This window comes from Myotis nattereri, assembly GCF_964212035.1.
Source record: "Myotis nattereri genome assembly, chromosome: 6".
In the NCBI taxonomy this organism is placed as follows: domain Eukaryota; kingdom Metazoa; phylum Chordata; class Mammalia; order Chiroptera; family Vespertilionidae; genus Myotis; species Myotis nattereri.
In genome coordinates, this window is record NC_138081.1 from 34,543,706 (window position 1) to 34,571,092 (window position 27,387).

A 27,387-nucleotide genomic window follows, 5' to 3' on the forward strand; every position below is an offset into this window, starting at 1 on the left:
GGACCCCCACTCTGTGCATGAATTTCGTTCACCTGGCCTCTAGTACTCTTTATATAATACTGGAAAGCAGCCAAAATCCAGAAGATATTTTTTAAAAGCACTATCTGTTGGTATTATAGCAAAAAAGCCCTAGTGAATGAGTTATTAATAAATGTTTGCAGATCTAAGAGTATTAATATAGTACTGCTAGTGAAACTAATATATGTCTTTTAATGATATATCTTAGAATGTCTATAGGCTTTGTCATTTAGAAAGCTATTTTCTTGCACTAAAGATTCCAGTGCAGTAACTGATAGACTGTATGGAAATGTATATGCTTACCCTAGATGGGGCCCAACAGTAGCCATACCCACACAATTATTTCTATAGAGGGGAGATATTTAGGGCCATGCCAAGATTTTATTTGTATTCTTTTAATGTTTCAGAGCTGATAAGGATGTAAGCAATCTAGTCTAACCTCCTCATTCAGAGGAAGAAGTGGGAGCTGAGTGTGAGTTATTCAGTTTGTAAGTGATGTCAGGACTCAAATCCCCACAGCTCCTGACCTGAATCTCTGCCAGGGATAATTGGTTTTTAATAGTTGTCTTTAGTTGGCAACAATGTACTCAGAACAAGCAGTGAGTGTGCATATCCAATGATGAATGCAGCCTTCTTTATCACTTGACTTTTCGTTCTTACCCAAACCCTACAGGAAATACTTTGCAACATTTGAACAGTAATTTTTCATGCACAGTAATCTGGTTGTTGGTAAAATGTCTGATAACTTACATAATGTGTTCGGTTGTCTTCAAAAGTTTTTCCTCACTCTCCTTCTTATCTAGCATCACTAAGCTGATGGCCCCATATTTCTCTGGCAGAACCAGAAGATCTGAACTTGAAGTTACCTATCTTTCTTTAGTTTAAAAAGAAGATTTAAAGCTGGAAGTAAAGTGTTGGAAAATAGCATGGCATTATTCTGAAGTAGCAACAACTAAGTACCAAAGAGAGAGAATTTCCATTCTTTAGGAGAAAAGGAGACCAGGTTGGGTTGGAAACTAATGGATGGGGCAGGGGAGCTAATAGTAGTAGTATTTATAGTAGAGGCAGTAGTGATAGTAGTTAGTAACCATGGTAACAATATAGCACTAACTCAAAGAGCATAGTCTCCAAATCCTTGTATGCCAGTGTGACTCTTAGTTTATCATCCTATCTAATAATAGACAAACATGGTAATTGACCGTACCTTCGCTATGCCTCCCATTGGCTAATCAACAAGATATGCAAATTAACTGCCAACAAAGATGGCAGTTATTTTGAATACATAGGCACGAAGTGGTGGAGCAAAGACTGAAGGCGGCTCTGGCCGGAGCAGCGAGGTCTTTGATGGTGGCTCCGGCCGGAGCAGCGAGGGCTGTGAAGGCGGCTCCGGCCAGAGCGAAGGCCTGGGTCCCAGGTGCCGGAGGAAAACCGGTGCCGGCAGCCAGGGTAAGGGAAGGCCTTTTGCACGAATCTTTTCGTGCAACAGGCCTCTAGTTTACTAATAAAAGTAAAAAATTAAAACATGGGTTTAGTGCATGTGAACTCTATAAGTGGAAGTTGTTATTGTAGTGTGGGTGTGGTAATATTAAATTATATCTTTGGATGGATTTATTACCACATTACTAGAATACATGAATTTAGATATATTAAGTATAATGTTATCTTGCTAATCCTATATAATAAAGAGGTAATATGCAAATTAACCCTCATGCCCTCACAAGATGGCTGCCTATGACCAGGCCAGCAGGGGGTTAGTGAGGAGAACCAAACAACTGAACAGCAGGCTGCGTGGGGCGACCAGGCCAGCAGGGGGGTTAGTGAGGGATGACCAAAGACTGAACAGCAGGCTGCATGGAGTGACCAGGCCGGTGGGGGGGCCGTGAGGGGCAACTAGGCCATCCAGAGGGCAGCTGGAGGTGACCAGACCAGCGGGGGAGAGGGGCAGTTGGGGGTGACCAGGCCAGCAGAGGGGCCAGTAAGAGGTGACCAGGCCGGTGGTGGGGATGCAAGAAAACATCCTATGTGTTTGAGAATTGAGTTGTTTCTGTGAATTTGTTTTCACTATAGACTTAGTGTATCATCTTAAAGCAAGCAGTGAAATGATGAAATTATTTATTATGTTTCTTGTAATCTAGTAATAAATTGCTAATGACTTCTAGAGAGTTTCTTACCTGGCTATAATGGAAACTTTGAAATAATGTAAGGTGTCTGATTAAACAGGTTGACATAATATAATACTGTGCACATGTGTTTGGTAAGGCTTTGTTTTGGTCATTATACCTGATGATATGATGACACATAAAACCACCAGGTTCTAAGCATAGTAAAGAAAGAGAGAAGGAAGAGTTAAAATTTTAATAGTAATATTAAAATCTCAAATGTTTATAGTGTTTTTTTATATTTATAGTTTGGAAAGCATTGCTGTAATATATATTTCATTTTACCTTCACTTATTCTTTCTCTAATTTCTTACTTTCTTTATGTAGTTCTGAGTTTCTAACCTATATGTATCATTTTCCTTCACTCTGAAAAACTTTCAACTTTTCTTGCAAGGCATGTCTTCTGGCAACAGATTCCCTGTTTTTCTTTGTCTAAGTTTTTATTTTTCCTTTACTTTTGAAAGATGATTTCGCAGGATACAGAATGCTAGGTTTGTGAGGTTTTTTCCTTTTAATACTTTAAATATTTGAAATGCTTGTATGGTTCTTCTTGCATGGTTTCTAAGAAGTTAAATCTAATTCTGATATTTACTCCTCTGTAGATAACTGTTTTCCTCATTTCGCTTCTTTCAGGATTTTTTCTTTACTTTTCTGTTGTTTGAAAATTATATGACTAGGTGTAGTTTATTTTTAGCATTTATCCTGATTGCTATTCTCTGAGCTTCCTGGATCTGTGATTTGGTGTCCAACATTCTTTGAGAAACTGTACTAAATAAGATGAGAACCCGAAGTTTAGAGATAGACAAATGTCCAAATTTTATGAAGGAAAATGTAAGTGGATTTTGAATACTGTGTCATTGAACTTGACATGAATTCTATGCAAAATTCAAATGGGATTTTTTTTTTAATGACTTCTTTTTCAAAGTGTTAACATTGCTTACTAGTTGCCTACATGGGTTCCCAAAGAACAACTCCTGTCAGATTAAGCTTAATGGTCAAGATTCTTAGCTATCCTCTGGTTAAGATGTAGACAGGTGTGCCTGATGATTCGATTGTTAGGTGGATTGTGAGCTGGATAGATAGCTTTACCCAGAGAATACAGTTAATTGAATTGATACCAATATCAAAGGAGTTTGCTGCATTCTTCAGGGCTCAATCCTGGACTTTGTTCTTTTCAGCATTTTTATAAACTGGGCACATGAATGTCATTTTGTTCAAATTTTTAAATGACCAAACAATGAAGATTAGTTAAGACATTGCATGACAGAATCAGATCCTCTGAACATGTTATACACAACATACCAACAAATTGGATAAAAATAAAAATCTGAAATAAGTTCCTCAACTGCCATGAATATAATAGCACAAAAGAAAGTGATTGAGGGCTGGGTGTGAATTAGTGGTCTGCTGGGAGAGTCATGCTCTACTTATTAGGCCATGTGTTCTGTATGGCTGTATCATGGAGAATAGGGTTAAGTGGATAGATGCTACAAGTTGCCTGAAGAGGCTGTTCTAGCAACTTAAGTGTTCAGTTGAAAATAATTACTTTGTTACTATAAATGATGCTTTCTTTAAAATTATTTAGCTAAGCAAGGTAAACTTATCTATACTGGATAGGATTGAAAAGTATAGAGTGTGAAGCATATTATGTTAAACTTCTGAAAATTATATATAGTTAAGGCTGATAATTTCTTATTTCAGAAGGTTATTAAAGAATTGATATCTGTGATGGTAGGCTGATTGCTTAAATCTGACGGAGACAGTAGTTATTAAAAAGTATGGATAGATATGTGTTCTTAAAAATTATATATCTGTATAGTTAACAAAAAGTGAACTCAACTAAGTTATGAATTCTTTATGTAGTTATAGAAGAAATGATCTTATAGGAATAGTTTGAGAAAGGAATGAGTGAGTGAATGTTTTATTTTCTTGGTTATAGAGAGATAGACTTTTGAGTTAAGAATCTATCTAGTAAATACAGGGTTTTTTTTTTATCCAGTCCTACATAGCATTTTTTTTGTATGAAAGAGAATGATGGTTTGGAATATGTAAGTGTCACTTGAGCTACTGAGAATTAGAAGAATAGTATATGTAAATTGTAACTGATAGTGTAGACTCAGGGGAAAAACATTATCATTAGGCTTTCCTTGGTGCAGTGGTCTAATGCTCAGCAGTGTAGGTGAGGGGAGTAAAATGTACTCATAAAGACTTCCAGGCCTGCCCCACTTCTGCTAACAGGTGCACATTAACAGTAGCTAGCAAATAAATGTCAAAAGAAATTATTTTTAAAAAGTGTCATTTCACATGAAGGAGTTAAATGGTTAAGAACAATTACATTAAGATTATATTTATACTAGAGGCCTGGTGCACAAATTCGTGCATGAGTGGGGTACAGTTGGCCCGCCTCGATGGGGGCTGATCAGCGCCAGGCCAGGCTGGCTTGGGGCAGGGGGCTGTGGGAGATCAGCCAGCCAGCCCTGCCCCCAATCGGGGGAGGGGCAATTGGGGGCTGAACTGGCTGGGAGAGGAGTCATTGGAAGTTGTGGGGGCCAATTAGGGCCCCCATTGGGCTGGTTGGCCGCCGCAGTGCACCTCATAGCAACCAGTCATTCCGGTTGTTCTGCCATTCTGGTCGCTTGGCTTTTATATATATAGTCACTATTTTGAGGTACTAATATGTAAGGTCTGTCACTGTGAGCTCAATAATCATGTTTACTTGTTTTTTTAATACGATAATAAATGTTCTAAGCTTCATTACACTATGCTTCACATGCTTTATTACACTAACTTTATACAAAATCTGTATAATTGAGTTTTAAAGGCTTGATTGATTTAAGAAAAATTAATACATCTGATTATTTACTTTAAAGCTACAGAAGAAAGACGATCAGCAATTAGAACCTAAAAAAAGCACCAGCCCTAAAAAAGCTGCAGAGCCGACTGTTGATCTTTTAGGACTCGGTAAGTAATGAAAAGTTCAAGTCACCATTATAGTTACAAAACAATGGAAACCTTTACTTCAAATGAACATAATAGCTTTATTATCAGTATGCTAAAAGATAACTGTTAACTGAATTTGAAAATGTTATGATTACTTTGCTGAGTTCCCACAAAAAAGGAAGTCTTTAATAAGGTTGCTAGTCTCTGTCAGCACTGTCTTCTTGGAAATCCAAGTAATGAGTTCCTTGGGGAAAGAAAAGATATCAAAGTAACCTTCAAAGGCTTGGTAGATGGTGACATTTCAACATTTAAAATAAAGAATAGATTCATTCCCCCAGGCCCCTCTCTAACTGAGTCTGTGTTGGGGATGGGGGCTGAGGAGAGGTCCTCTAGCAAAATAATTCTGGGATAGCCTTGTTATAAAATGTGCTGGTGTAAAGAAAATTTAATCTTTGTTAACTGAAGCATCACACTTTATACCTATATCTACTAGCTAGGTTCATTTTATATACCTGATAAGGCTCATTTTAATTTAATGTTGTATTTATTCTCATGGCTAATAGATATATGTTGTCTGCCTGGTAAGTAACCAGACTTTCATTCGAGGATTGATTGTACTGTGCTTATCTACCAATATTGTCAGCTCTTTTTAAAATTTTCTTCTCTTCTAAAATAGCTTGATAAATGGTGATTTTTAGTAATATTTGAGCCTTTAAGCAGTAGTTAATTAAAAACATGTTTTTTAGTTTGGAGAAAGATTAACAATTAAAAGAAAATAATGACAGTTGAAGGGTAGAGTTGAACTTCATACACTGCTTTTCTGAAAATTGATCTTAGTTCTTACTGGGTAAATTGTTTTCAGTTTCAGGCATTACAATTGAACATTTTATTCATTTCTTAGGAAGCTGATATAACATGCAAATATACAACCTAGGGTTAAAAATCTCCTATGGTGGTAAAAATAAGCAGTATATTAAAATATTTAAGAACTGTAATTTTGAAAATAGAGTTTAAGTCCAGGGCTCTAAATATAATTATGTTGCATTCTAGTCCTCATTATTTCTTTGAATTATTTCCTTTGATGTAGATGAGATAAAAGAAAAAAGACAGTACTAAAGTAAGAAAAAAATCTTACTAAAACTATATGCATCTTTGTCCTCATTGCAGCATTTTCTTTCCAGTCTAGGTGCCTGGTTTATAACCTAGAAATGTAGAATATAAACTAGACCTGACTCTCTTCCTACAGACCAATTCACTCATTCAACAAATGCTCATTAAGTGTCTATTATGTGTCTAGGCACTATTGCAGGAACTAGGGAGATAGCTATGAAAGAAAATAGATAAAAATGCCTAAGGTCTTTGTGTTTTCATTCTATCTGAGGAGACAGTGAATAAACAGTTCAGTAACATATATCATGGGTTATATGTGGTAAGTGTTATAGAGAAAAGAAGCAAAAATAAGGTTAGGGGTATTCACTGAGATAACATAGGAGCAAAGACCTGAAGAAACTGGTGCAAGAGCATTCTAAGTAGAGAGAACAGCAAGTGCAGAGCCTCTGCAGTAGCAGCTGACTTGATATGTGCAAGGACCAGCAAGGATGACAGTGTGGCTAGAGGGGAATGATCTGGGGTGGGGGAGGAGGGTTACAGTGGAGAGGAATAAGGGGTGAAGAGAGAGGCAGGCAGATTGCGACTTTGACTTTTACTTTGAGTGTCCTGGAAATATATTAGAAGGATTTGAGCAGAGAAGTACATGATCAAACTATTGTAGCTACTGTGTTAAGAGTAAATTGTAGCAGGGCAAGGCTGGAATCAGGGAGACCAATAGGTGAGAGATGAGGATGGCTGAGAGTAGGTGGTGGCATTGGGAATTAAAAAGAGTAATCAAGTTCTGGATATATTTCAAAGATAGTGCCAATAGGATTTGCTGACAAATTGAAATTATAGGTTTATTTTGGGAATAAACGTGTAGAACAGGTAAATCTGATTATTCAGGACAAGAAAAATTACTATAGCAGTGTCTTCAAGAGCAAAAAGGGGAATAGGATCTAGTAGACAAATGGAGCGACTGGCCTTAGTTACTCAACTGTTACTGGAATAATGTTGCATAGCAAATAACACCCAGAGCTCAACTTATATCTCAGCTCTGTGGGTGAAGTCAACTAGGACATCTCTGCTAGAACATTTGATGTTTTCTGCCTTTCTCACAGGAATAAGTGTTTCCTTCTTAATCTCAAAGTCAATACCAACGGTTTTAGGGCTTGGTAATTGCTGCCCATGCTACATAGCAGACAACGCCAAAGTCTCGGTGGCTTGTATCAGTTAATGTTTATTTCTCTCCCTGCAAGTCCTGAGACAGCTCTCTTTTAGACAACAGGAAAATTTCAGGAAATGGTCTTGAGGGGAGAACTTATGCTCACTTAGGGCATGAAGGTAAAGGGAATGTTTGAAGAAGAGGTTAAGGATATATAGAGGAATTTGCTGGTGACTGACAGTTTTAGATCATACACTGGAGGGGTTCCAAAGGTGGGAGGAGGGGTCGCATAATAGGGTAATAGTTAAGATCATTTTTTAGTACAGTCATGTGCCACATAATGACTTTTTCGTTGCTAACGGACCATACACACAACAGAGGTCCCATAAGATTATAATGGAGCTGAAAAATTCCTTTTCCTAGTGACTTCATAGCCATGGTAATGTGTTAGCGCTTGTGCATTGCTCATGCATTTGTGGTGTAAACAAACCTTCATTGCCAATCATATAAAAGTAGGGCACGTGCAATTATAGTAGTAGGCTGTATCATCTAGATTTGTGTAAATACACTCTATGATGTTTGCACAACAATAAAATCTCCTAACAACACATTTCCCATTGTGAAGCAGTATATAACTATAATTAGATCTTCCCTTTAAATGAGATTTTGGTGAGCCCACACTCTTATCTTCAACCTGATGACTCAAGCTAACCCTACTTTTTTCACCTCACTTTTCCTGGTCTACTCCCAATCCCAAGGACAAACATAAAATGCTCTCTCTATACTTTATAGCAAGGATCAGCATTTTTTTTGTTTTCCTGAAAAGGGCCAAGTATGTTGACTTTGCAGGCCATGTGGTCTCTGTTGTAAACATTCAGTTCTCCCATTGTGTGCAACTATGTCACTCTTCATTTCTTCTTGGTTCTTTTTCATTTCCTCTTGATTCTTACACATCTTGTTGAATTTGTCTTCCATCCTTTTCAGCGTCCTTTTCACTATTGCTCTGAATTCTTTCTCTGACAAATTGCTTGCCTCCATTTCATTTAATTTATTTTTTAGTGATTCTTCCCTTTCTTTTGTATGGGAGCCTTTCTTTGTCAACCCATTTTTGCTCCTCTCAGGGTGTCTGGTTATGTGTCTGACTCTTTACCATGTTGACCAAAAGGCACAAAATACAACTCATCAAGACACGATACAGAGGGAACAAAACACGAATGTATTCATGACAGCTCTAACCCCAAATAAAGATGCCCACCACAGAAAAGAGAATTAGGGGAGATAAAAGGAAAAGGTAAGAGAGAAAAAAAGAGAAGAAAATAGAAGGGGAAATAACATATATGGGGAGAAAACTCCACAAAAGCAACAAATAAACTAAAAAAAAAAAGCAACCAAAAACACCCAGAAAAAAAGGGGGGAGCTGAATCTGAAGAGGTAGAGCTTATTTCAGAAGGTAAGGTAAAGGAATTGAATGAATGTGGGGGAATGGCTATGATTCAGTATAGAGGAGGTAGAACGAGAATGAGTGTATAAGAGGAAAAGTAAAAAACAAAATACTCAATAAAATACAAAAATTAATTTAAAAAATATAAAGTATATATATATAAGAAGAAAATTTCCCCTTTCTTTAATTCATCTATTTTTGGAAAAGAAGAATATAGAATAGAGAGCAGATAGGTCTGAGTTTTGTGAGTGAAACTAAGCAATTAGTTGAAGAGAGCAAGGGAGGAGAGGAAAAACAAAAGCATAGAATAAAAACAAAAACAAACAAAAAAAACAACAAGAAGAAAAAAAATTGGCTATTGCAGAAAGAAAAAAGAGAAGGGTACATGGACTTGGAGCAGGAGAGAGGAAATTATATATATGAGTAAGCCAACAGAGACTACTATAATAGTAATGTGTCAAAAAAGCAGATAAAGAAGGTCAGTTTTTAATAAAGAGTAAAAAGAGAGAAAAACTAAAGCAAGGACATGAGAAGAGAAACAGGATGAAAAGGAGAAGTGAGGAAGAAAAGGTTGGCAAAAAGGAAAAAAAGAGATAAAGTAAAATAATGCTTAAAAATAAAAATAGAATGTAGAGCACTAATCCAAAAGAAATAAAAGGTTAAAAAAAACTCCAATATAATAAAAGGCTAATATGCAAATAGACCGGTTGGTATGATGTGCACTGACCACCGGGGGCAAACTCTCAACACAGGAGTTGCCCCCTGGTGGTCAGTGTACTCCCACAGGGGGAGTGCCGCTTAGCCAGAAGCTGGGCTCATGGCTGGTGAGCGCAGCTGCCATGGCGGCCAAAACCCCTCCTGCCACCACAGCAGCTCTAAGGACCCCTTGGGGGATGTCCGACTGCTAGCTTTGGCTCACTCCCAGCAGACATCCTCCGAGGGGTCCTGGACTGTGAGAGGGCTCAGGCCGGGCTGAGGGACTCCTCCCACCCCAGTGCACAAATGTCATGCACCAGGCCTCTAGTAATAATAAAAAAAAATAATAAATTTAAAAAATAATAAAAGAAAAGAAACTTTAACTTTTTAAGTAAAAGAAAGAAAATAAAATGAAGTAGTGAAGTGTCATTTGCTTCAGCTGAGTATTAATGTCCCATGGGGGCTGGTTTAAGACCCCTCTCTACTGTTCTGTCTGCCACGTCTCAGTTTCCTGTTACATAACACTGTGTTGAAGTTCCCAGCAACCCACCACTCCAGTGTGTCAGACTCCTCCACCTTGGTTTCAGGCAGGCAGGATCAATCTTACCACTTTTTTTTCCTGCCTGCTTTCGGTCGTATTTACACAAGTGTCTATTTCTGACAAGGGCTCTAGGTTGCTGTGTTGCTATATTAGTTTCCGGAACCAAATGGCTTCTCAACCCAGTCCCTGAGGACTCCTTGGGTGTATTCAGAATCCTTGTTTCTCTGCCGAGACCAAGACTGGGTGCGGCTGCACTGCTAGAAGAAGGCCAGTCCTCGAAAAAAGGCAGTTCAGGGTTGGAGGGACTGTACTGTCCCGGAGCTGGCTTCCCGGTCAGCTCTCCCTATTTTGCTCCCCAGCTTCCACAAAACCACCTTCCCCCTTCATCACAGTCTCAGTGAGTGTTTGTAATTGAAAGATCCTATGTACTGGGTTTTGCGAATAAAAGCAAGTAAAATATAAAGACAGAGCAATCATGCCGCTGCACATCTCTCTCCCCCCAGCACTGTACTGTACGGCCGGTGCAGAACTTCAGGCTGCGTTTCTGGGCACAGCCTCCCACGGCCTCTTAAGTGGACTAAGATCTAGAGTCCCGGCTGCCGGCAGCCCTGCCGACCTTCCACAGTTGACTGTTACACTTGTCCCCAAGGAATGCGGGCTTGGTGCAGCACAGTTTCCTTCTGACCCTCTAGTCCCTGTTGGCGCGTCTCTCTCTCCAGCCCAGATCCCCAACCCACCATTCTCCAGGCATCCTCTGTCCTTTGGGGCCACGGATTGTCTCACCAGCTGTGTTTAATTTGCCAATTCCAGGTGGATGTTACTCGATTCAGCTGTTCCTTCTGCCCCGTGAGAAGGTGCAGGACCCATCCACCTATTTGGCTGCCATTTTGTCTATCTCTGAACAACCTTTTTAGGAGCCCAGGGCTGGGGAGGTTGGAGTCTCAGTGTGGGTTCGCAGCCGAGGCAGCTGGTCCCTGGGCATTGTAGTTGTAGGGTCCCGGGAGGTATCCGAGGTCTCCCCAGGTGGAGGTGAGGGTGGGCTCTCGGTCACAGTTGCTTTCCCATTCAAGATGGCGCGGTCTCTGTGGCAGAGCCGGCTTCCCCGGGAGAGATTTCAGTAGCAATAGAGGCTGCCCAGCTAGGGGAGCCTGGTCCACCACCCCCCAACAGTCCTGTGGAATATAACTGCCCTCACAAATACAGACACACACCCCCCGAACGTCCGTCCATGCACTTCCCTTTCGCTCCCTCACTCACACTCTCTTCGTCACTGCTGTTCTGTCGGCCGCCATCTTCAATCAGGATTGACTCAAATTTTGAAAGAAGTTCTGTGGTGGGTTAAATGCTATCAAATAGCATTGCATGCTACAGAGAAGTCATTCATGAAAAGAAGAGTCAGTCAATATGGCAAACTTCATTGTGGTCTTATTTTAAGAAATTGCCACAGCCACCCCAGTCCTCAAGCAACCACCACCCTGATCATCAGCAGCCATCAACATGGAGGGAAGCCCTTCCATCAGCAGAAAGATTGATGTGCTGAAGGCTCAGGTGATGGTTAGTGATTTTTAGTAATAAAGTATTTTTTTTAAGTGTATTTTATTGATTTTTTACAGAGAGGAAGGGAGAGGGGATAGAGAGTTAGAAACATCAATGAGAGAGAAACATTGACCAGCTGCCTTCTGCACACTTCCTACTGGAGATGTGCCTGCAACCAAGGTACATGCCCTTGACTGGAATTGAACCCGGGACTCCTCAGTCCACAGGCCGACACTCTATCCACTGAGCCAAACCGGTTAGGGCAGTAATAAAGTATTTTTAAGTTAAGACATGTACATTGCTTTTTTTTTTTAGACATAATGCTATTGCACACTTAACGGACTATGATGTAAATAACTTTTATGTGCACTAGGTAAACAAAAAATCAGTGTGACTCAATTTATGTGATACTCATTTTATTGTGGTGGTTTGAACTGAACCTGCGATACGTTCAAGGTATGCTTGTGAAGGATTAGATAAAAGTTTCCTCAGTTTTTTCTTAATGGAAAAGCTCAAGGAATATACAGTTGGGGGCAAGTTTTAAAGTTTTTCATTCATGCTTATATTTCAGGGACAAAAACTTATCACAAGGGTCAAGTTAAAATGGGTTGACAGTGCTAATTAATCAATCAGTATATAACATACCTAATTGTCTAGTAATGTATATTCCAGTTTTATATAATGGAAGAAATAATGCCATTACCCTTTTTTTGTCTAAATTTTTTTGTTTCCAAGCGACTTTTTGGGACAGAAACTAAAGAATAAAATAGCAGTAGAAAGTGCTCTACTGACTTTAAAGCAGAGAATTCCTGTGGAGAAATTTCTATTTCTCAAATTCCATATGCTGTAAAATAAAACAAGTTTGGTAATGAGCTGACTAGAAGAATACCAGACTTAGCAGAGGCAGGCCTGGAAAACTGCCAGTGTCTTGAGCTATGCATTGACCAGACCAGGAGGATGGGTATATACTTGTGTGCACATCTTCTTCAGGGGAGGGGTAAAGAGAAGCAAGACTCTAGTACAAGTGCCTGAAGTAATTTTATAGTCTGTTATGTTTTTCATATATGGTTTAAAACCTGATAAAAATTTACATTGCTTTTGCTCAGAAGAGTGTGTTCAGTGAGCTATTATAAACTATTACCACTCTTTCAAAGAGGAGGGGTCTTAGGAATTGGTTTTATTTTTGATAATCACACCTATGCAGGAGAGAAAATGCAGATAAGTGAATATATTGCTATTAGAGAACTGGCAGTAGGCAGATAACTTGCTGGCACCAGAAATTGGTGGTGAGGGGGCAGGATCTCCATGATATCCCAAACTTTAGGAGCGAGCACTTCTTGGTAGTGCTAAAACAGCACAGAACCTCTGGTGGACAGGATAGCAGAGAGATAATATTTAGGTGCTTCATGGAGTGAAAACTGACATGTAAATGACACTACTTCTGATTGCCTAAAAGTGGCTTAAACATATAAGACATTTAATTGTCTTACTAGATGAGAAATCTAGAGGCCTTGTGGCTTAGGGCCGTGCATTATTGAAACAGTGAGGTCTGGAGTCACACTTCTCTTTCCTTCTTCCCATTCTGCCACCCTCAGCACAGCAGTGGCTTTAATCTTTAGGTTTGTACCCTCATGGTCAACAAATGGCTGGTACAGCTCTCAGCACCTCATCCTCACAGGACCACATCCAAAGGTGTTGTTTTTTATACAAGTTTCTTTTCTTGGGAAGAACTTTTCCCAGAAAATTTCCCCAGCACTGTTCTCAGGGTTCTCCTGGCCAGAACTGTATTATATGAGCTCACTTTAGTTGTAATGAGGCTAGGAAAATAATATTCATCCTCTAGAGTGGGAGGCAGGCTCTGCCATCAAGAAGCACCACCCAGGGCTTTGACAGCTGTAGTACCTGGAACAGGTGCATTGCCACCTTTACAGCCCTTACAACCCTTCAGGATAGTAGACGGTATTTCACACACTCACTTTTCCCCTCCACTTTTCCTTATCTGGGAAATGGGAGTCAGAACCCCTCTGTGGTTGATGGTGGAATAAGTGAATAAATAAATGGGAAACACAGTAACTGGTGTGCAGTGCTGGGCCGAGACTATAACCTGAACACCAGGTCAGAGGAGGTCAGTAAGAGGTAACTTGGGCATGAAAACCAGGACCGCAAAGCGTGGTCTTTGGCTAGTGGAGGATTTGTAGCTGCCTGAAAAAATGAGGAAACTGGGCAACCTCAAAGAAATCTAGTCTGTCACCATTTGTTAAACATTTAGGAAGAAATTTGTATTATACAATTTGGTATTTCATATTTATATATGTCTTATCTTTTTGAGGCTTTAAAATGGTATAGAAATATTTTATAGATATTTATATTTATATAAATTAAGATATTTAAAACTATGCGTTCTATGAAGTTTACTTCTTAAACCACTTCTTAGCAGTCTTAAGACAACAATGTGTGTATCTCCTGAACGACGGAGAGTGCTGCTGGGCTCCTCCGCACAGTACTGTCGTGCCCGTTCACACAAGCATCCCTGCTTCAAAGCCGGCAGGTTACACGGAGGGGCTTGGAAAAGGAGCGGTGAGCAGAACAGAGGCTCAGGTCGCCTTTTCAGACCACTTCAGTCATTTTAGTTAGCTAGCCTTAAAATTACCCATTTAGCATTAAGAAAGATTAACTGAAAATAAAAGCAAATAGTTCCACTTAACTCTCAGGCACCTATATTTATTTAAGCACTTGAAAACAGTCTATAGCTTGAAAATTTTTATATGCTTCAAATGGACATTTGTGACTTGAATTTACAAGGTAACACATGAAAGTTTATTTCACTTATAAAGCAAGTTATGTTTTAACATAAAGGAACTACAAGTAATATTTTTATTAAGGAAAAAGCTTTAAATGGTTTCAGGAGTAGAAAATAAAAAGGGTTCTTTGAGTAACATGAAAATTTATAAAGCTTTAAGAAGACAGAGTTTTTCCATTAAGGAGAGTACCACTGCATCTCATGGAAGCAGCCTTCTTTCATCATTGCTGTCTCCATTTAAATTCATTCTTAGGATAACGCCTCAATAGTCATTGATGAAGAATTAGACTTGGCAGTTTTCACTGTAGCAGGGGTGCACTCAAAGCTGAATGTCCATGTTCAGTCAAAAGTGGTAATGAAAAACATCACATCCATTTCCTTATCATAATCTTATCTGCCTTAAACTAGGTTAGCAATACATAAAATCTCATGTTGCTCTTTGACATTTTTTTTTATTATTTGTGCAAATAGATTATGACCAGCTAATGCCTCTGACATTCAATAAAGGATGAATTCAATTAATATTTATTGAGCCCCAGCAGAGTTCATGGAACTCTAGTAAATACCAGAAAAATGCAGTTGTGTGTGCAAGTGGGGGATGGGGTTGCAGTCTGGAAACTAGAAGACGGGGTTATTGCTGAGGGAAGAAGTGGGATCTGTTAGAGAATTGGTTTTGAGAATTCAGCTTGAAATCTGGAATAATGCTAAAACTCCCAATTTAAATTATATTTTCTTCAAGTCAGAGAGTAATTTTCTTGCTGCTGCTAAGTTAGAGGGAGGAGTAAGTGAAGTTTTTTGTGCCCACTTGTTCCAAGTAAAATCTAATGTGTTATGGAGGAATGAATGAGTAGTGGTTGGAAAGTTAAGCACCTTCCCAGATAAACACAGCTCTTGGTGCCTCACCTGTGTAAAGCACCAGGTTATGTTTTAATATAAAGAAACTCCAAGTAATAATTTTATTAAGGAAAAAAGCTATGAGTGGTTTCAGGAGTAGAAAAGAAGCTTTAAATGGTTTTGGGAGCAGACAGCTTCGGAGTTCCAGTCAGGTGCTGTGATAGCACACTTGGAACCCATTTGTAGGAGAGGAGAGTAAGATGTGCTCTGGCCCCCGGGGTTGCTGGTAGAGGAGACTAACCCATGCAGTTGCCTGGGCTGCTGTGGACAGAGGGACTGTGAAGGACACAATTCTGATTTAGAGAGATAATCCCATCTGTCACTGAAGGACCGGAGAGAGGAAGCCACGGGTAAGGATCCCAGTCAGGATCGTAGCAGTTGCAGTGCCATAGTTGAACAGTCTTGTGGAATCTGGCTGTAAAAACATAGGAGGAGGAGCTAGCCCAGCCGTGGGCAAACTACGGCCCGCGGGCCGGATCCGGCCCGTTTGAGATGAATAAAACTAAAAAAAAAAAGACCGTACCCTTTTATGTAATGATGTTTACTTTGAATTTATATTAGTTCACACAAACACTCCATCCATGCTTTTGTTCCGGCCCTCCGGTCCAGTTTAAGAACCCATTGTGGCCCTCGAGTCAAAAAGTTTGCCCACCCCTGAGCTAGCCAGATGTCAAGAGCAGGGGCTACTGGCTCTTCAAGAGAATGTGGCTCTAGACTCAAAGGGAGTCTGCTGCTAAATGAGGCAGTGGTTAAGCAGGGCAAGGACTGAAGAGGGATTTTGTAGGCAGATCACTGGTACTTTTCAAAAATAGTGTCATTACTTCACTTTTACTCCCAACAGAAGTAGGATCAATCACCTGACTTGTTTCCACCATGGCTGTACTGTCATCAAGAAATCCTCTCATAATCTGTGTTTGGAAAGCGTTTCAATTCATCAATCATTTACTGAGCATTTGCTTTGTGCCAAGCATTAAACTAAGCTGCACTCCCTCTTCCTGGTGAGAGGCTACGAAGGATTGGACAGTGGCTCTGGGCATAAACATGATTAATGCCAGGATGGAGTACAGAGGCCTACAGCATACTGAGGCATGCCTGCGACCTAAGTATAGTCAGATGCCATTAAAAACTAAAGATTATTTATATATATATATATATATATATATATATATATATATATATATAAAACCTTAACATGCAAATAGAACAAATGGCAGAACAACCGAACAACCGGTTGCTATGACTTGGCTGACCACCAGGGGTTGCACGCGGAACATGGTGGGCATTGGCAGCAGGCAGCAGAGCATTGAACATGGTGGGCATCGGCTGTGTTGGGATGGTGGAGCAGGTGAGGGGGTGCCAGACCAAGGCACGCGCCGGTCGCTGTTAAGGGGATGAGCCTCTGGTAGTTAATGAAAATTCTTTGCTCCTGCATGCCACGGTCCTGCCAGGTGCTTGCACCTGCTTCCAGTGCTGGCCCTGCTCACACCTGCTGCCAAAGCCGCCACTTGCATTTGCTGCTGGTGCCCGGCGCCAGCTCCAATCACTTGGTACTAGCAGTGGCTGCTGGCCTCGATCGCCCCTCAGGACTTCTCCACCTCCCCCTGCTCCTGAGGGGTGATTGGGGCTGGCAGCAACTGCTTGCAGCCACTGCTGGTGCCGGCCCCAAATGCTCAGCACTGTCAGCGGGTGCAAATGGGGCTGGCACGGTCAGCATGTGGGAGTAGCGGCAATGGGAGTGGGGACGTGGAGGGTGGGCCGAGACCCACCCCTGTGTCCACCGCAGCCTCACAGCCCACAGTTCCTTTCAAGGTGGGCCCCTGGTGACATTATAAAGGCACTTGGCAAGGCTGCCACTTTGCATGCAGCCTCGGCCTTTAGTAGTAGGCCTGAGTGACCAGATGTGGGTGATGTGGCCTACAATGGAAGTGGTGCTGCATCTTGTGGGCTCCACAGTCATTTGTTGCCTCAGAAGGGAGGTCAGCCAACTACTGTGGCTGCAGTTGGTATAAAGCCTACCCCCTGCCCCCAAGGCCTTCCATAGAGAGGAAGAGGCATCTGTTTGTGCTTGGGGCACCAGGAGAAGCTTCTCAATCTGGTTATAGCAGCTGAGTTTTCCAGGTGCAAGACCAGACTTCTGTTGAAATCTTAGGCTTATTGTGTAAATCTTAAGGTAATGTGATGGTTAACCTGAGATGCTTTGTGTCTGATCAGAGTTCCTGGCAAAGTACTAGTGTTAAAAGTGTGTTATAGAAATGCAAAGTGTTATTTCCCATCAGTTTATAAATTATTGTTCAAAGGAATTTGAAATGTGCCAAGAAGAAGCCACTAAATAATGTTGTAAATACTTTACCTTCACTCATTTGGATTATTGGTATCAGGTGAGTTCTGGCATAGCCACAGTTAATAGAATCAATGGTCTCATTCACCATATTGAGGATTTCTCAGTGGTAGAGATTGGCCTTCATGACTTTGTCATATTTGAAATGTTACCTTCTTTTTAAGCATCTATCAGTGTCATGGTGTGAAATAGGCCAGTAAATGCATGCTGGGAATGCCGTATGTTCATGTGAGATGCAGCATTGCTTTAACAACTTTTTTTCCTTTAACTCAAATCATAACCTTTTCTTATAAACGTGTGTTATGTGTGCAGTTTAAAAATGATCTACTAACTCAGTGTTCAGATAAAACACTAGTATGAAATCTTAAGGTAACATAGAAAATGGTTACCCACAGCAACTAACTAGGCTTGATGTCCTTGCCTTGAAGATCGAAATTCCTTCTTCATTTTACTGCATTGTCCTAATTTCTTCTGTTTGCTCATTGCCTATTTAAGGGGTCCTTTGTGCTTCATTATCATTTTTTATGATGTTGTCCCAGCTAAATTTCTTCCATTTGCCTTAGGCTTTTCTTGTACTTTGGGTCTCCCATTATTTTTATTGTCCACCAACCACTATTTCTGCATACTGATTAAAAGGGGTTGCTGCCTCCTCCTGCTGCTGGCTGCTCCTGCCACCAGTCTGTAGCTGAGCCAGGAACACTACATGAGGTGCATGTCTGGTGAATTCTGATGCTATGCACAGACATCCACTTCTCTCTTAGCAGGCACTGTGTGGATTAGTCTGAGCTTCCCCCCACTCTGGAGGAGGTTTCCATTTGTTTGGGTGTGTGCACGTGTGTATTTTGTGCACACAAAATGTAATCCATGCGGACTTAAATATTTTTCTTAAGCTGTTTTATTTGAATAAGCTTATTTCTAAATTTTTAAATTATATATATATATCTCGGAGAAACTGTTTTCAACATCTTGGTATTCTGTTGCTTTTGTGGCCTCTGAGCTTTTAATCATTAGTCAGCAAATTAGTGGACCCTGGATCAGAAGGATTCATTGAACTCCCAGTGATTTGTGAATATTGTTGACTGATTGATTATACACCACACTTGGTTCCCTCAGCCCAGTCGGCTCAGTGATGACCATATCCTCCTGCATCCCTCACTGTAAACTGAGAAGACACTGGGCTTGGTAAGAGGAGAGTGGAGTGGGGGAGACGCCGAGGAACTGTGAGTGTGGTGCTCAATGGTTTCTGCACTATTTCTGTCCCTGCTTCTCTAACTTAGTAGAAATAATTATGAACTATTTAAAGGTTGGTTTTTATTTTCAGAATTTTAAGTGATTTATTTTTAACTAGGGTCAGCGTAAGTACCTGAGTTTTGATGATATGTGGTTTAAGGAAAAGAGCACTCACTAGCCTGGAGGTCAGAAGACTTTACAGTGCGGGTTTTTCCTACTGAACTCTAGGGATGTGACATTGAGCAAGTGTTTTAATCTCTTTGTGCCCTGGTTTCTATAACTGGAGATAATGGAAAGAGATGCCCTTCTCATATTTCATGGAGACAAAAATGATAACGTAAATATTCTATAAAAATGTGTAGGAAACATGATGGTGATGATGATGATAATGATAAAGCCTTTGAGTGTCCTTTTCAAATACTGAAAATCAAGAACAACAAAGTGAATTGAAACTACCTTTTTTAAAGAATGTATTTTGCAAGCCAACTGTAGTCAGTCAAATTAACAGACATTGAAATCCATTGGGAAAACCCACTGGAAACTTGTATTTACTGACTTTTGCAAGGCTGAGTTTTCAGTTAGGTTAAAGGTTTGTTTTTCAAAAATTCTGTGACTGCTTAGCTTTTGTAGTAACAAGGAAAATTGATGGGGTGAAATCCATCATATGAGGGGATCATATGGGTAGAAGAATGGGTTAAAGAGAACACAGGGCAAGTATTTGGTAGGTGTGGGAACAGAGGAGAATCACCTGTGCCTATCACGTGGCTGTAGAGAGGGAAACCTGGTCAGGCCCGTAAGAAAGTGTTTCGGAGCTAAGAGAAAATTCTCCCCATCACTTGAACACAGTGTCAGCCTGGCCACACGATTGTTGTCCCTAAGCAGATGCTCCTCTCATTCTGAAGGATTCCGGAGTCCCTTGGACTGACATTGTGAGTTAACTTTAATGGATGCTCCTCTAATTGTGGTAGGTGGTTACAAAGAGAGCCCAATTTTGTTGTTTGTGCAGAATGCCTTTCTGAGATTTCAGGAGGCCCGTTCTTTAAAGATGTTCTAATGGGATGTGAAAATGGAGCTGTTTACTTTGCAATGGTAGAAACAGAAGTTATGTTACCTTGCAGTGTAGGAAGTCAGCTTATATTAAGAACTGTGGATATTTACTGCTCTGTTTTTATATGGCAAAAGCCTGTAAACTACCTAAATGCCCAACAGTGGAGGATTGAATAATCACTTATTGTTGGTCCATGCAATATCCTAGAATGCAATCCACCCATCCACACATACATAATTTTATTTAAAGAAAACTTTTTGTATTGTTGTATATACATTGTTTATAAGCATAGAAAAGGTATGGTAAGGGACTTTTTTTGTGTGCTGAAATATACATAAAATTTAAGATTTTAACCAGTTTTACTAGTGGTATTAAATAAATTCACATTATTATGCAGTCATCACCATTATCCATAGTAGGGAATTCTTACTCATTTTCATTTTTGTAGAGTTTGCATCTTTTACAAGAACGTGTTGCTTTTAAAGTAAAAATGGAGGAGGATTACAACCTCAGGCTTTGCTCTAGTTCTGCGACACTAGACAAGTATACCTTTTTTTTTTTTGCCATCTTTAAATGAGGATAATTGATAGTGCCTCTCTCATAGCATGATTATAAACATTGAACAAATGCATGTGTTTATTGTGTGTATTTGTGTTTTTTCAGATTTTGTGCAAAACAAGCACTATACTAAGTGTTGGCTGTTAATTTCACTAGTTACACGTGTCCTAAGGTGTGAAGGGTAAAATTAGACTTCAAAAACCAAATGAAATGCTCCGTGTTGTTTTACAGATTAGATATGGTACTACCAGATAGGTTTGAAAGTATAACTAAGTTAATATTCTTAATGAAGTATAATGCACTACTTAGAACAGACAGAAGTTTCTGAAAGATGTACAGTATAAAATAAAAAACAGGCCATTTGCTGTATTAATAGGTTAACCCCCTGGTTCTCACACAGTGCCTTTGCTCACTGCTGTTTTGACTAGATTGACATGGCCTGTTGTAAAAATCAGTTGATAGTACTTAATTCACCAAAGGAAAAAAGGTAAAAGAGTCATTTCTCAAATGTCTCCCATTTCAAACAATCGGTTCTTGACCAAGTTGTTCAGTTTTCTACCTGACAACCCTTTCAGGCTGATACCTTAGCATGACAAAAAGTCTCTGAGACAACCAAGGAGAGATTGCTTTTGTTGCTGGCAAAATTAAATGATTAGCACAATTTTAAAACATAGACTATCAAGAGTGCTAATGATGCTAAAGGTATGAAAGTGTTCACAAAATAATCACAGGCAATTGAATAGGTAGAAAAACTGTTGTTGATTGGATAAATGAAAAGCAGTTAGCCAGTGATAGCATTTCAGAAGCAGCGATATATTAAACTTTTGTTTAAGGCCCGCCTTTGTGGCTCAGTGGTTGAGTGTCGACCTATGAATCCCAGGAGGTTAAGGTTTGATTCCCCATCAGGGCATATGCACTGGTTGTGGGCTCAATCTCCAGTGTGGGGTGTGCAGGAGGCAGCCGATCAGTGACTCTCTCTCATCATTTGTTTCTCCCTCTCCCTTCCTCTCTAAAATTATAAAAAATATACATTAAAAAAATTCATTTAAGGATACTAGGGGATGGTTTGATAAATTTAAGAAGTGTTTATTTATAAACAGTACATTGGACATGTACTATAAGTAAGGTTAAAACAGTCATTTGGGAGTCTGGAACATATTAATTCAATTTACATTATTTTTAATGAGAAAAAATGATTGTTTTCAAACAAATAGCTTCTCAAACAGCCTTCTGGAATTAATGAAGTTCGAGAACCGGGGTTCCGCTATAATAGTATTTTCTCATGTTTAAGGATTTCCCCCCATAAATTTATCCTAATTTTTAGTGTTTACTAGTATTCCTTCAAAAAGCAAAGACATTTAACTGTAAAATTGGAAATAATTATTTCCTGTTTTAAACTTTTTTCTTGGTTTGTAGTTTGTTTTGGGGAGGACATGTGCTTCTGTTTGTGAGTTGAAATTGCAGATATATAAGATAGTCATATTTTGTTGTTGAAGTAAACATGTCTCTGATGTGGATGTTCCCCTACCTTGCACGCTACAGTTTATGGGTTAAAGCACCACTGGCTTACAAGGCTTTGGACTGCGTTTATTTACTGAGCTGTTGTAATATCACAAAGATGTTCCTTTAGTTGTGTTTTTAATCTAGAATACCTTTTCCCTTTATGCTGTTTCATTTCTGGTTCATATTTACATGATGTACTATATAGTACATAATGTGCTATATATATACATAGTGTAAATGGAATGTGGAATGGATAGAAAATATAAAATAGATCTTCAAAGAGGTCTAATTTCAGAATGAATGTTGCCTTTTGAAATGGTTAGAAATGAAAATAACTTTCACGTATGAGTCATTTGAATGCTTTTATGTCATAGTTGTGTCTTAGCTTAAAATTCTCTATCTTATAAATTAATAATAATCTGTGCATTGCTTTATTGCTTCATCTTTAACTTGTCCATAGTCCCAGGTATATGGCTCTGATAATGTGATAACACTGGAAGTGACTGAAAAATGTTTGCAGTTGATTTCTTCCAAACTAACTTTTGTGGGTTTTACATACTCTTATAAATTAGGTAGTAAAAAATATCTTATTGTGACAATTTATTCACTGAAATTAATCTGTGCTTTCCTAAAGCTCCAAACAGGGAAATAAATGATATCTATTTCTATAGTTATACTTCAAAAAAAAAGAAGAAACCTGTGAGTTTCTGTGGGTTGTGGTAGAAATACTGAGTACATGGTAGAACTTTTGTTAACAATATATGTTACATCAAAGAGAGACCACATGAAATTGTAAATTGTTAAAATAGAAGCCTGATTAGGATATAAGTCCCAGAGATTGGAGTCATGATGCTCAGGACTGTTATTTGGTTGTGGCCACAAAAAACAGAACCATGTGAGATGTTCCATGTCCTGGAATACCATGCTCTGAAACTCCCCCTCTCCCCACTCCAATTCCCAACCTTTACACTGTGTAAATTTTGCACTAATGTAAAAGGAGATATTTTAAAAGGTTTTATGAATGATAGGGTAAGTAGGAACTGATATAGAATGTTTGGAACCCTATCAGAGTTCCTTTTCCATTATAGCTCAGTGGCTTGGTACTGCCAAGAAATGGTTTATTTCAAGTTTTATGGATATTTCCTATGGAACCAGTGTATGTTTTCTTTCTTTTTATCCAGTTTTTTTTCCTTATAGTAACTTTAAAATGCAACATTTCAGACATTTAAAATCATCAAAATTTATTTCTATGGTAGAAATACCTAGTACATGCTATGAAATGATATCCAAAACACACCCATTTATGAAGAGGCATTGTTTGTAAGAACATGGTATCAGATCCTAGCTTAGCTAATCAACTCAAAAGTAGTGTCTGTCTCATTAGGTTATGGGGATTAAATGAGTTAATATATGTAAAGTACTCAGAACAGTACCTGGCACATACCGGAGCATCAGGATACAGAATAATGTGAATATATGACACCATTTATTAAAAACTTTATATATACACCTCGGTGTGTGTGTGTGTGTGTGTGTGTGTGTGTGTGTATATACATATATATATATATATGTATGTATATGTATATGTATGTATGTGTTCTATTTGGATATAGAATATGGTGGATAAGATTATCTGGAAGAATAAAATTGGAAATGGTTTCTTTGAGTAAGGGGATAGAACAGCGAACCTTTTGAGCTCAGCATGTCAGCATTTTGAAAAACCCTAACTTAACTCTGGTGCCGTATCACATACAGAAATTTTTTGATATTTGCAACTATAGTAAAACAAAGACTTATATTTTTGATACTTATTTTATATATTTAAATGCCATTTAACAAAGAAAAATCAACCAAAAAATGAGTTCGCATGTCACCCCTGACACGCATGTCTAAGGTTCGCCATCACTGTGATAGAACCTGGAGTAGAAGGGGAAGATATATGTTGTTGTCAACTTTTTGAACTGTTCTTTTTTTTTTACCATATATTTTTAAAATAATGCCATGTTTCAAGTACTAAGAGATTCTACTCTAAGACAAGAATCTATGCTCTTTTTAGATGGTCCTGCTGAGGCACCAGTGACCAATGGGAACACAACTACAGTGCCACCCCTGAATGATGATCTGGACATCTTTGGACCAATGATTTCTAATCCTTTACCTGCAACTGTCATGCCCCCAGCTCAGGTATGTTGTAAGAGTATGGTTTTACACAATCACTACTTATTTCCTTTCTGAAAAGTTTCAGAATTTCCATCGCTGATTTGAAAGCCTCCTGTTCTTTAGTCCAGGGGTTGGCAAACTAAGCCTGCAGCTTGTTTGCACATAGTTTTATTAGAACACAGCCACTCCCAGTCATTTGCATATTGTCTGTAGCTGCTTTCCTACTAAAAAGCAAGTTGAATAGTTCCAACACTATTATGACCCACAAAGCCTAAATATTCACTGCCTAAAGTTGGCTAACGTTTGCTTTAGATAAACAACAGTGTTTAGAATGAACAAGTAGGAAAACTCAGACTACTATTTCAGCCTTGTCTGAGATCATCAAGGCCATTTACCTCTGAGGTTTTTAAACTGGGGGTGTATAACTATTGACTGGCAGCCAGTACTTCTTTTCTTATGCTCTATTGAGCCATCCCCAAGATACTATTTACTTCTGATTGCAGTAAAACAGAATAAGAAATTCTAGCAAATTCAGTATTCATATTCTTTTTTATGAAGATAAATTGTTTTAAGTTAGCCTTAAAACCTACCTTCCTTTTTTATTTTGGTGATGTTTAAAAAAACAATTGAGAACATAATATTAATGATCAGGACTTTTTCTTCAGCGTTAATGGTAAATTTTGAATTGCCTTCTGAACATTACATGGAATTTCTTTTTTTGCCTTTATTAAAATTACAAATTGTTTAATACTTTAAATACTATTTCAGGTATAGTATTTAATACATTAAATACTATAACTGACAAAATTGTAATATATTTTAAATGCATAACATAATGACTTGATAATGCCAGTGGTTCTTGTTCCGGCATCTAGAGTTCAGAAATCTGGAGAAGGGCTGTGCGTAAATAAGAGTCCAGAGATGAAACATAATTTTGAAAGGCATTATAGGTAGTCAGAGAAGACTTAGCTAAAGGAACTAAGTTCTCCTTGTCTCAGGACCCCTTGCTTTTTATTAACACAATTTGTTCTAAGCGAGGTAGATATACACATCAAAGGCCAGGGTTAGGTACAGAATCCATTGTCAGATTGGCGAATTGCCTTCAACTGTTCAGATGTTCGGCCAACAGGAGGTAATAACATGCAGATTAAGATGCCATGAGCTGTCTGGCAGCAAGCAACCATCCCTTTTCAGGTTTGGGGAAATGCTCTTGCCACTCCAGATGATTCAGCCCTTGCTGACATGCTGGAATTGGCTTCTGGCAACTTGATATTATGTATACATTGTGAAAGGATTCCCACCATCAAGTTAATTAACACATTTTTATTTTTGGGGGGGATGGGGAAGGACACAAGTTCTACTCTCTTAGCAAATTTCCATTATACAATCTATAATAATAAAAGGGTAATATGCTAATTAGACCAGATGAAGACAGGGCTGCAAGGGAAGCCGGTGCCGGCAACCAGGGGAAGGAAGGCCTACTCTTGCACGAATTTCGTGCATCGGGCCTCTAGTATAGATTAATCAGCTGTAGTCACCATGTTGTTATGCATTAGATCCTCAGACCTTATTCATCTTATAGGTGAAAGTTTGTACCCTTTTACCAGGCTCAGGCTCCCTGTATTTCCTCCATACCCAGCCTCTGCAACCACCATTCTGTTCTGTTTCTATGAGTTTGATTTTTTTAAAATTTTTTACACATATAAGTGATAAATGTAGTCATTCAGTATTTGTCTTTCTTTAAAGTGAAATATATGAACTTTCAGGAATATTGATTACTCGTAAGCATACAACTAAGATTCTATGTTAAACTTACACTTTACAAATAAGCAACTAGTTTGGTTCATTACAGCATAATTTTTGAGGTAAAATATTTTTCTTTTCTCTAGAAAAACTGGACCAATAGGAATTGTTTGGATGGAAAGTTTTAATAAGATAGAAGTTATGTCTTCTTGAGAAGACTAATAACATGTATTTTTATTACATATATTATAGTCACTGTATAATTACCACTAGAGTTGAGAAAATAGATTCCTTAGGAATAGTTTAAATGGATCTTTATCATTAGTATTTATTTTTAGAAAAGAACTTTATGGGGAAAGCAGTTTCTTTTGGTCTAACATTCTAGTGAGGTTGTTTTATCTGCTAGACTTCTTTAGATACCATTGGAGCATGAATTGCTCTGCACCTGCCTGGAGAATTAGACCCCACATCTGAGGCTTTGGTGTACTTCATGTGTTTTGCTTAGTATCAGAGCAGCAAGGGGGAACAATGCAGACCATTTAACGCTTAAGTATCGCCATGACGAGGAGTGTGTGTGCATAGCTTTTGCTGGCAAGCACTGTATACAAGAAAGGTTAAAATGGAGAATCATTTGAGTTTCTAAAATGGATTAATTCAATTTACATTATTTCTAATGGGAAAAAATGATTCCATTTTCAAACAAATAACTTCTTGTACAGTTCTTCTGGAACAAATTCAAGAACCAAGGTTCCACCCTACTACCTGTTTGCAAGATAGAGATTAAGTGAAAATTTTTGTTTTATATTGAAGTCTACATTTCTTTGCATTTGTGTTCATTTGCCCCTGGTCCAAAAGTGGAATACAAGATATGGTTGAGAGTGGGGGTGGTTAAAGTATTGCTGTCCTTCATTTTTGGATAGATTAGAAGCATTCTAAGGTTGTGGTTAAAACTGATCTAGATTAGGTTTATAAGAATATCACAATGCAGCTTTTGAAGAGCCTCCGCCCCCCACCCCTGGACAAAAGCAGCCTTTGCAGGACCCTCTTACAGTCTTCTGTAGGTGTAGAAATGTTCTTTAATCCAAGGGATACCAGTTCCTTGAAGTAGTTGCTAAGGCAGATCCCTCAGCACCTCCCGGGAATGGTGATGCTCAGACACAGCCACATACCCTACCTGTTGACCCCATTGTGGTAAGGATGGGATGCAAAAACTCAGCATCAGTCTAGCAGGTAAACAAAATTTATTATGTACTAGTAAGAGTTTTTATTTTAAAAAATACATTTTTATTGATTTTTAGAAAGAGAGGGAGAGAGAGGTAGAAACATCCCTGATGGGAGAGAATCGTGGATCGGCCGCCTCCTGCACACCTTCCCACTGGGGATCAAGCCCATGACCCGGGCAAGTGCCCTTGACCAGAATCGAACCTGGGACCCTTCAGTGTTCAGGCCGATGCTCTATCCACTGAACCACACCGGCTAGGGCCCATGATTCTCTCTCATCGTGAATGTTTGTCTCTCTCTCTCCCTC

At 39.0% G+C, this 27,387-nt stretch overlaps 1 protein-coding gene across 1 annotated transcript in view; it reads left to right on the forward strand.

Annotated features, from left to right (window-relative positions):
- Positions 1-27,387, forward strand: part of SMAP1 (small ArfGAP 1) — a 128,956-nt gene that overhangs the window by 97,360 nt on the left and 4,209 nt on the right. The window contains exons 7-8 of the mRNA XM_081094485.1: positions 5,048-5,138; positions 24,013-24,140. Of these exons, the coding sequence (XP_080950611.1) occupies positions 5,048-5,138; positions 24,013-24,140 (219 nt within the window). The remainder of the gene's footprint in view (positions 1-5,047; positions 5,139-24,012; positions 24,141-27,387) is intronic.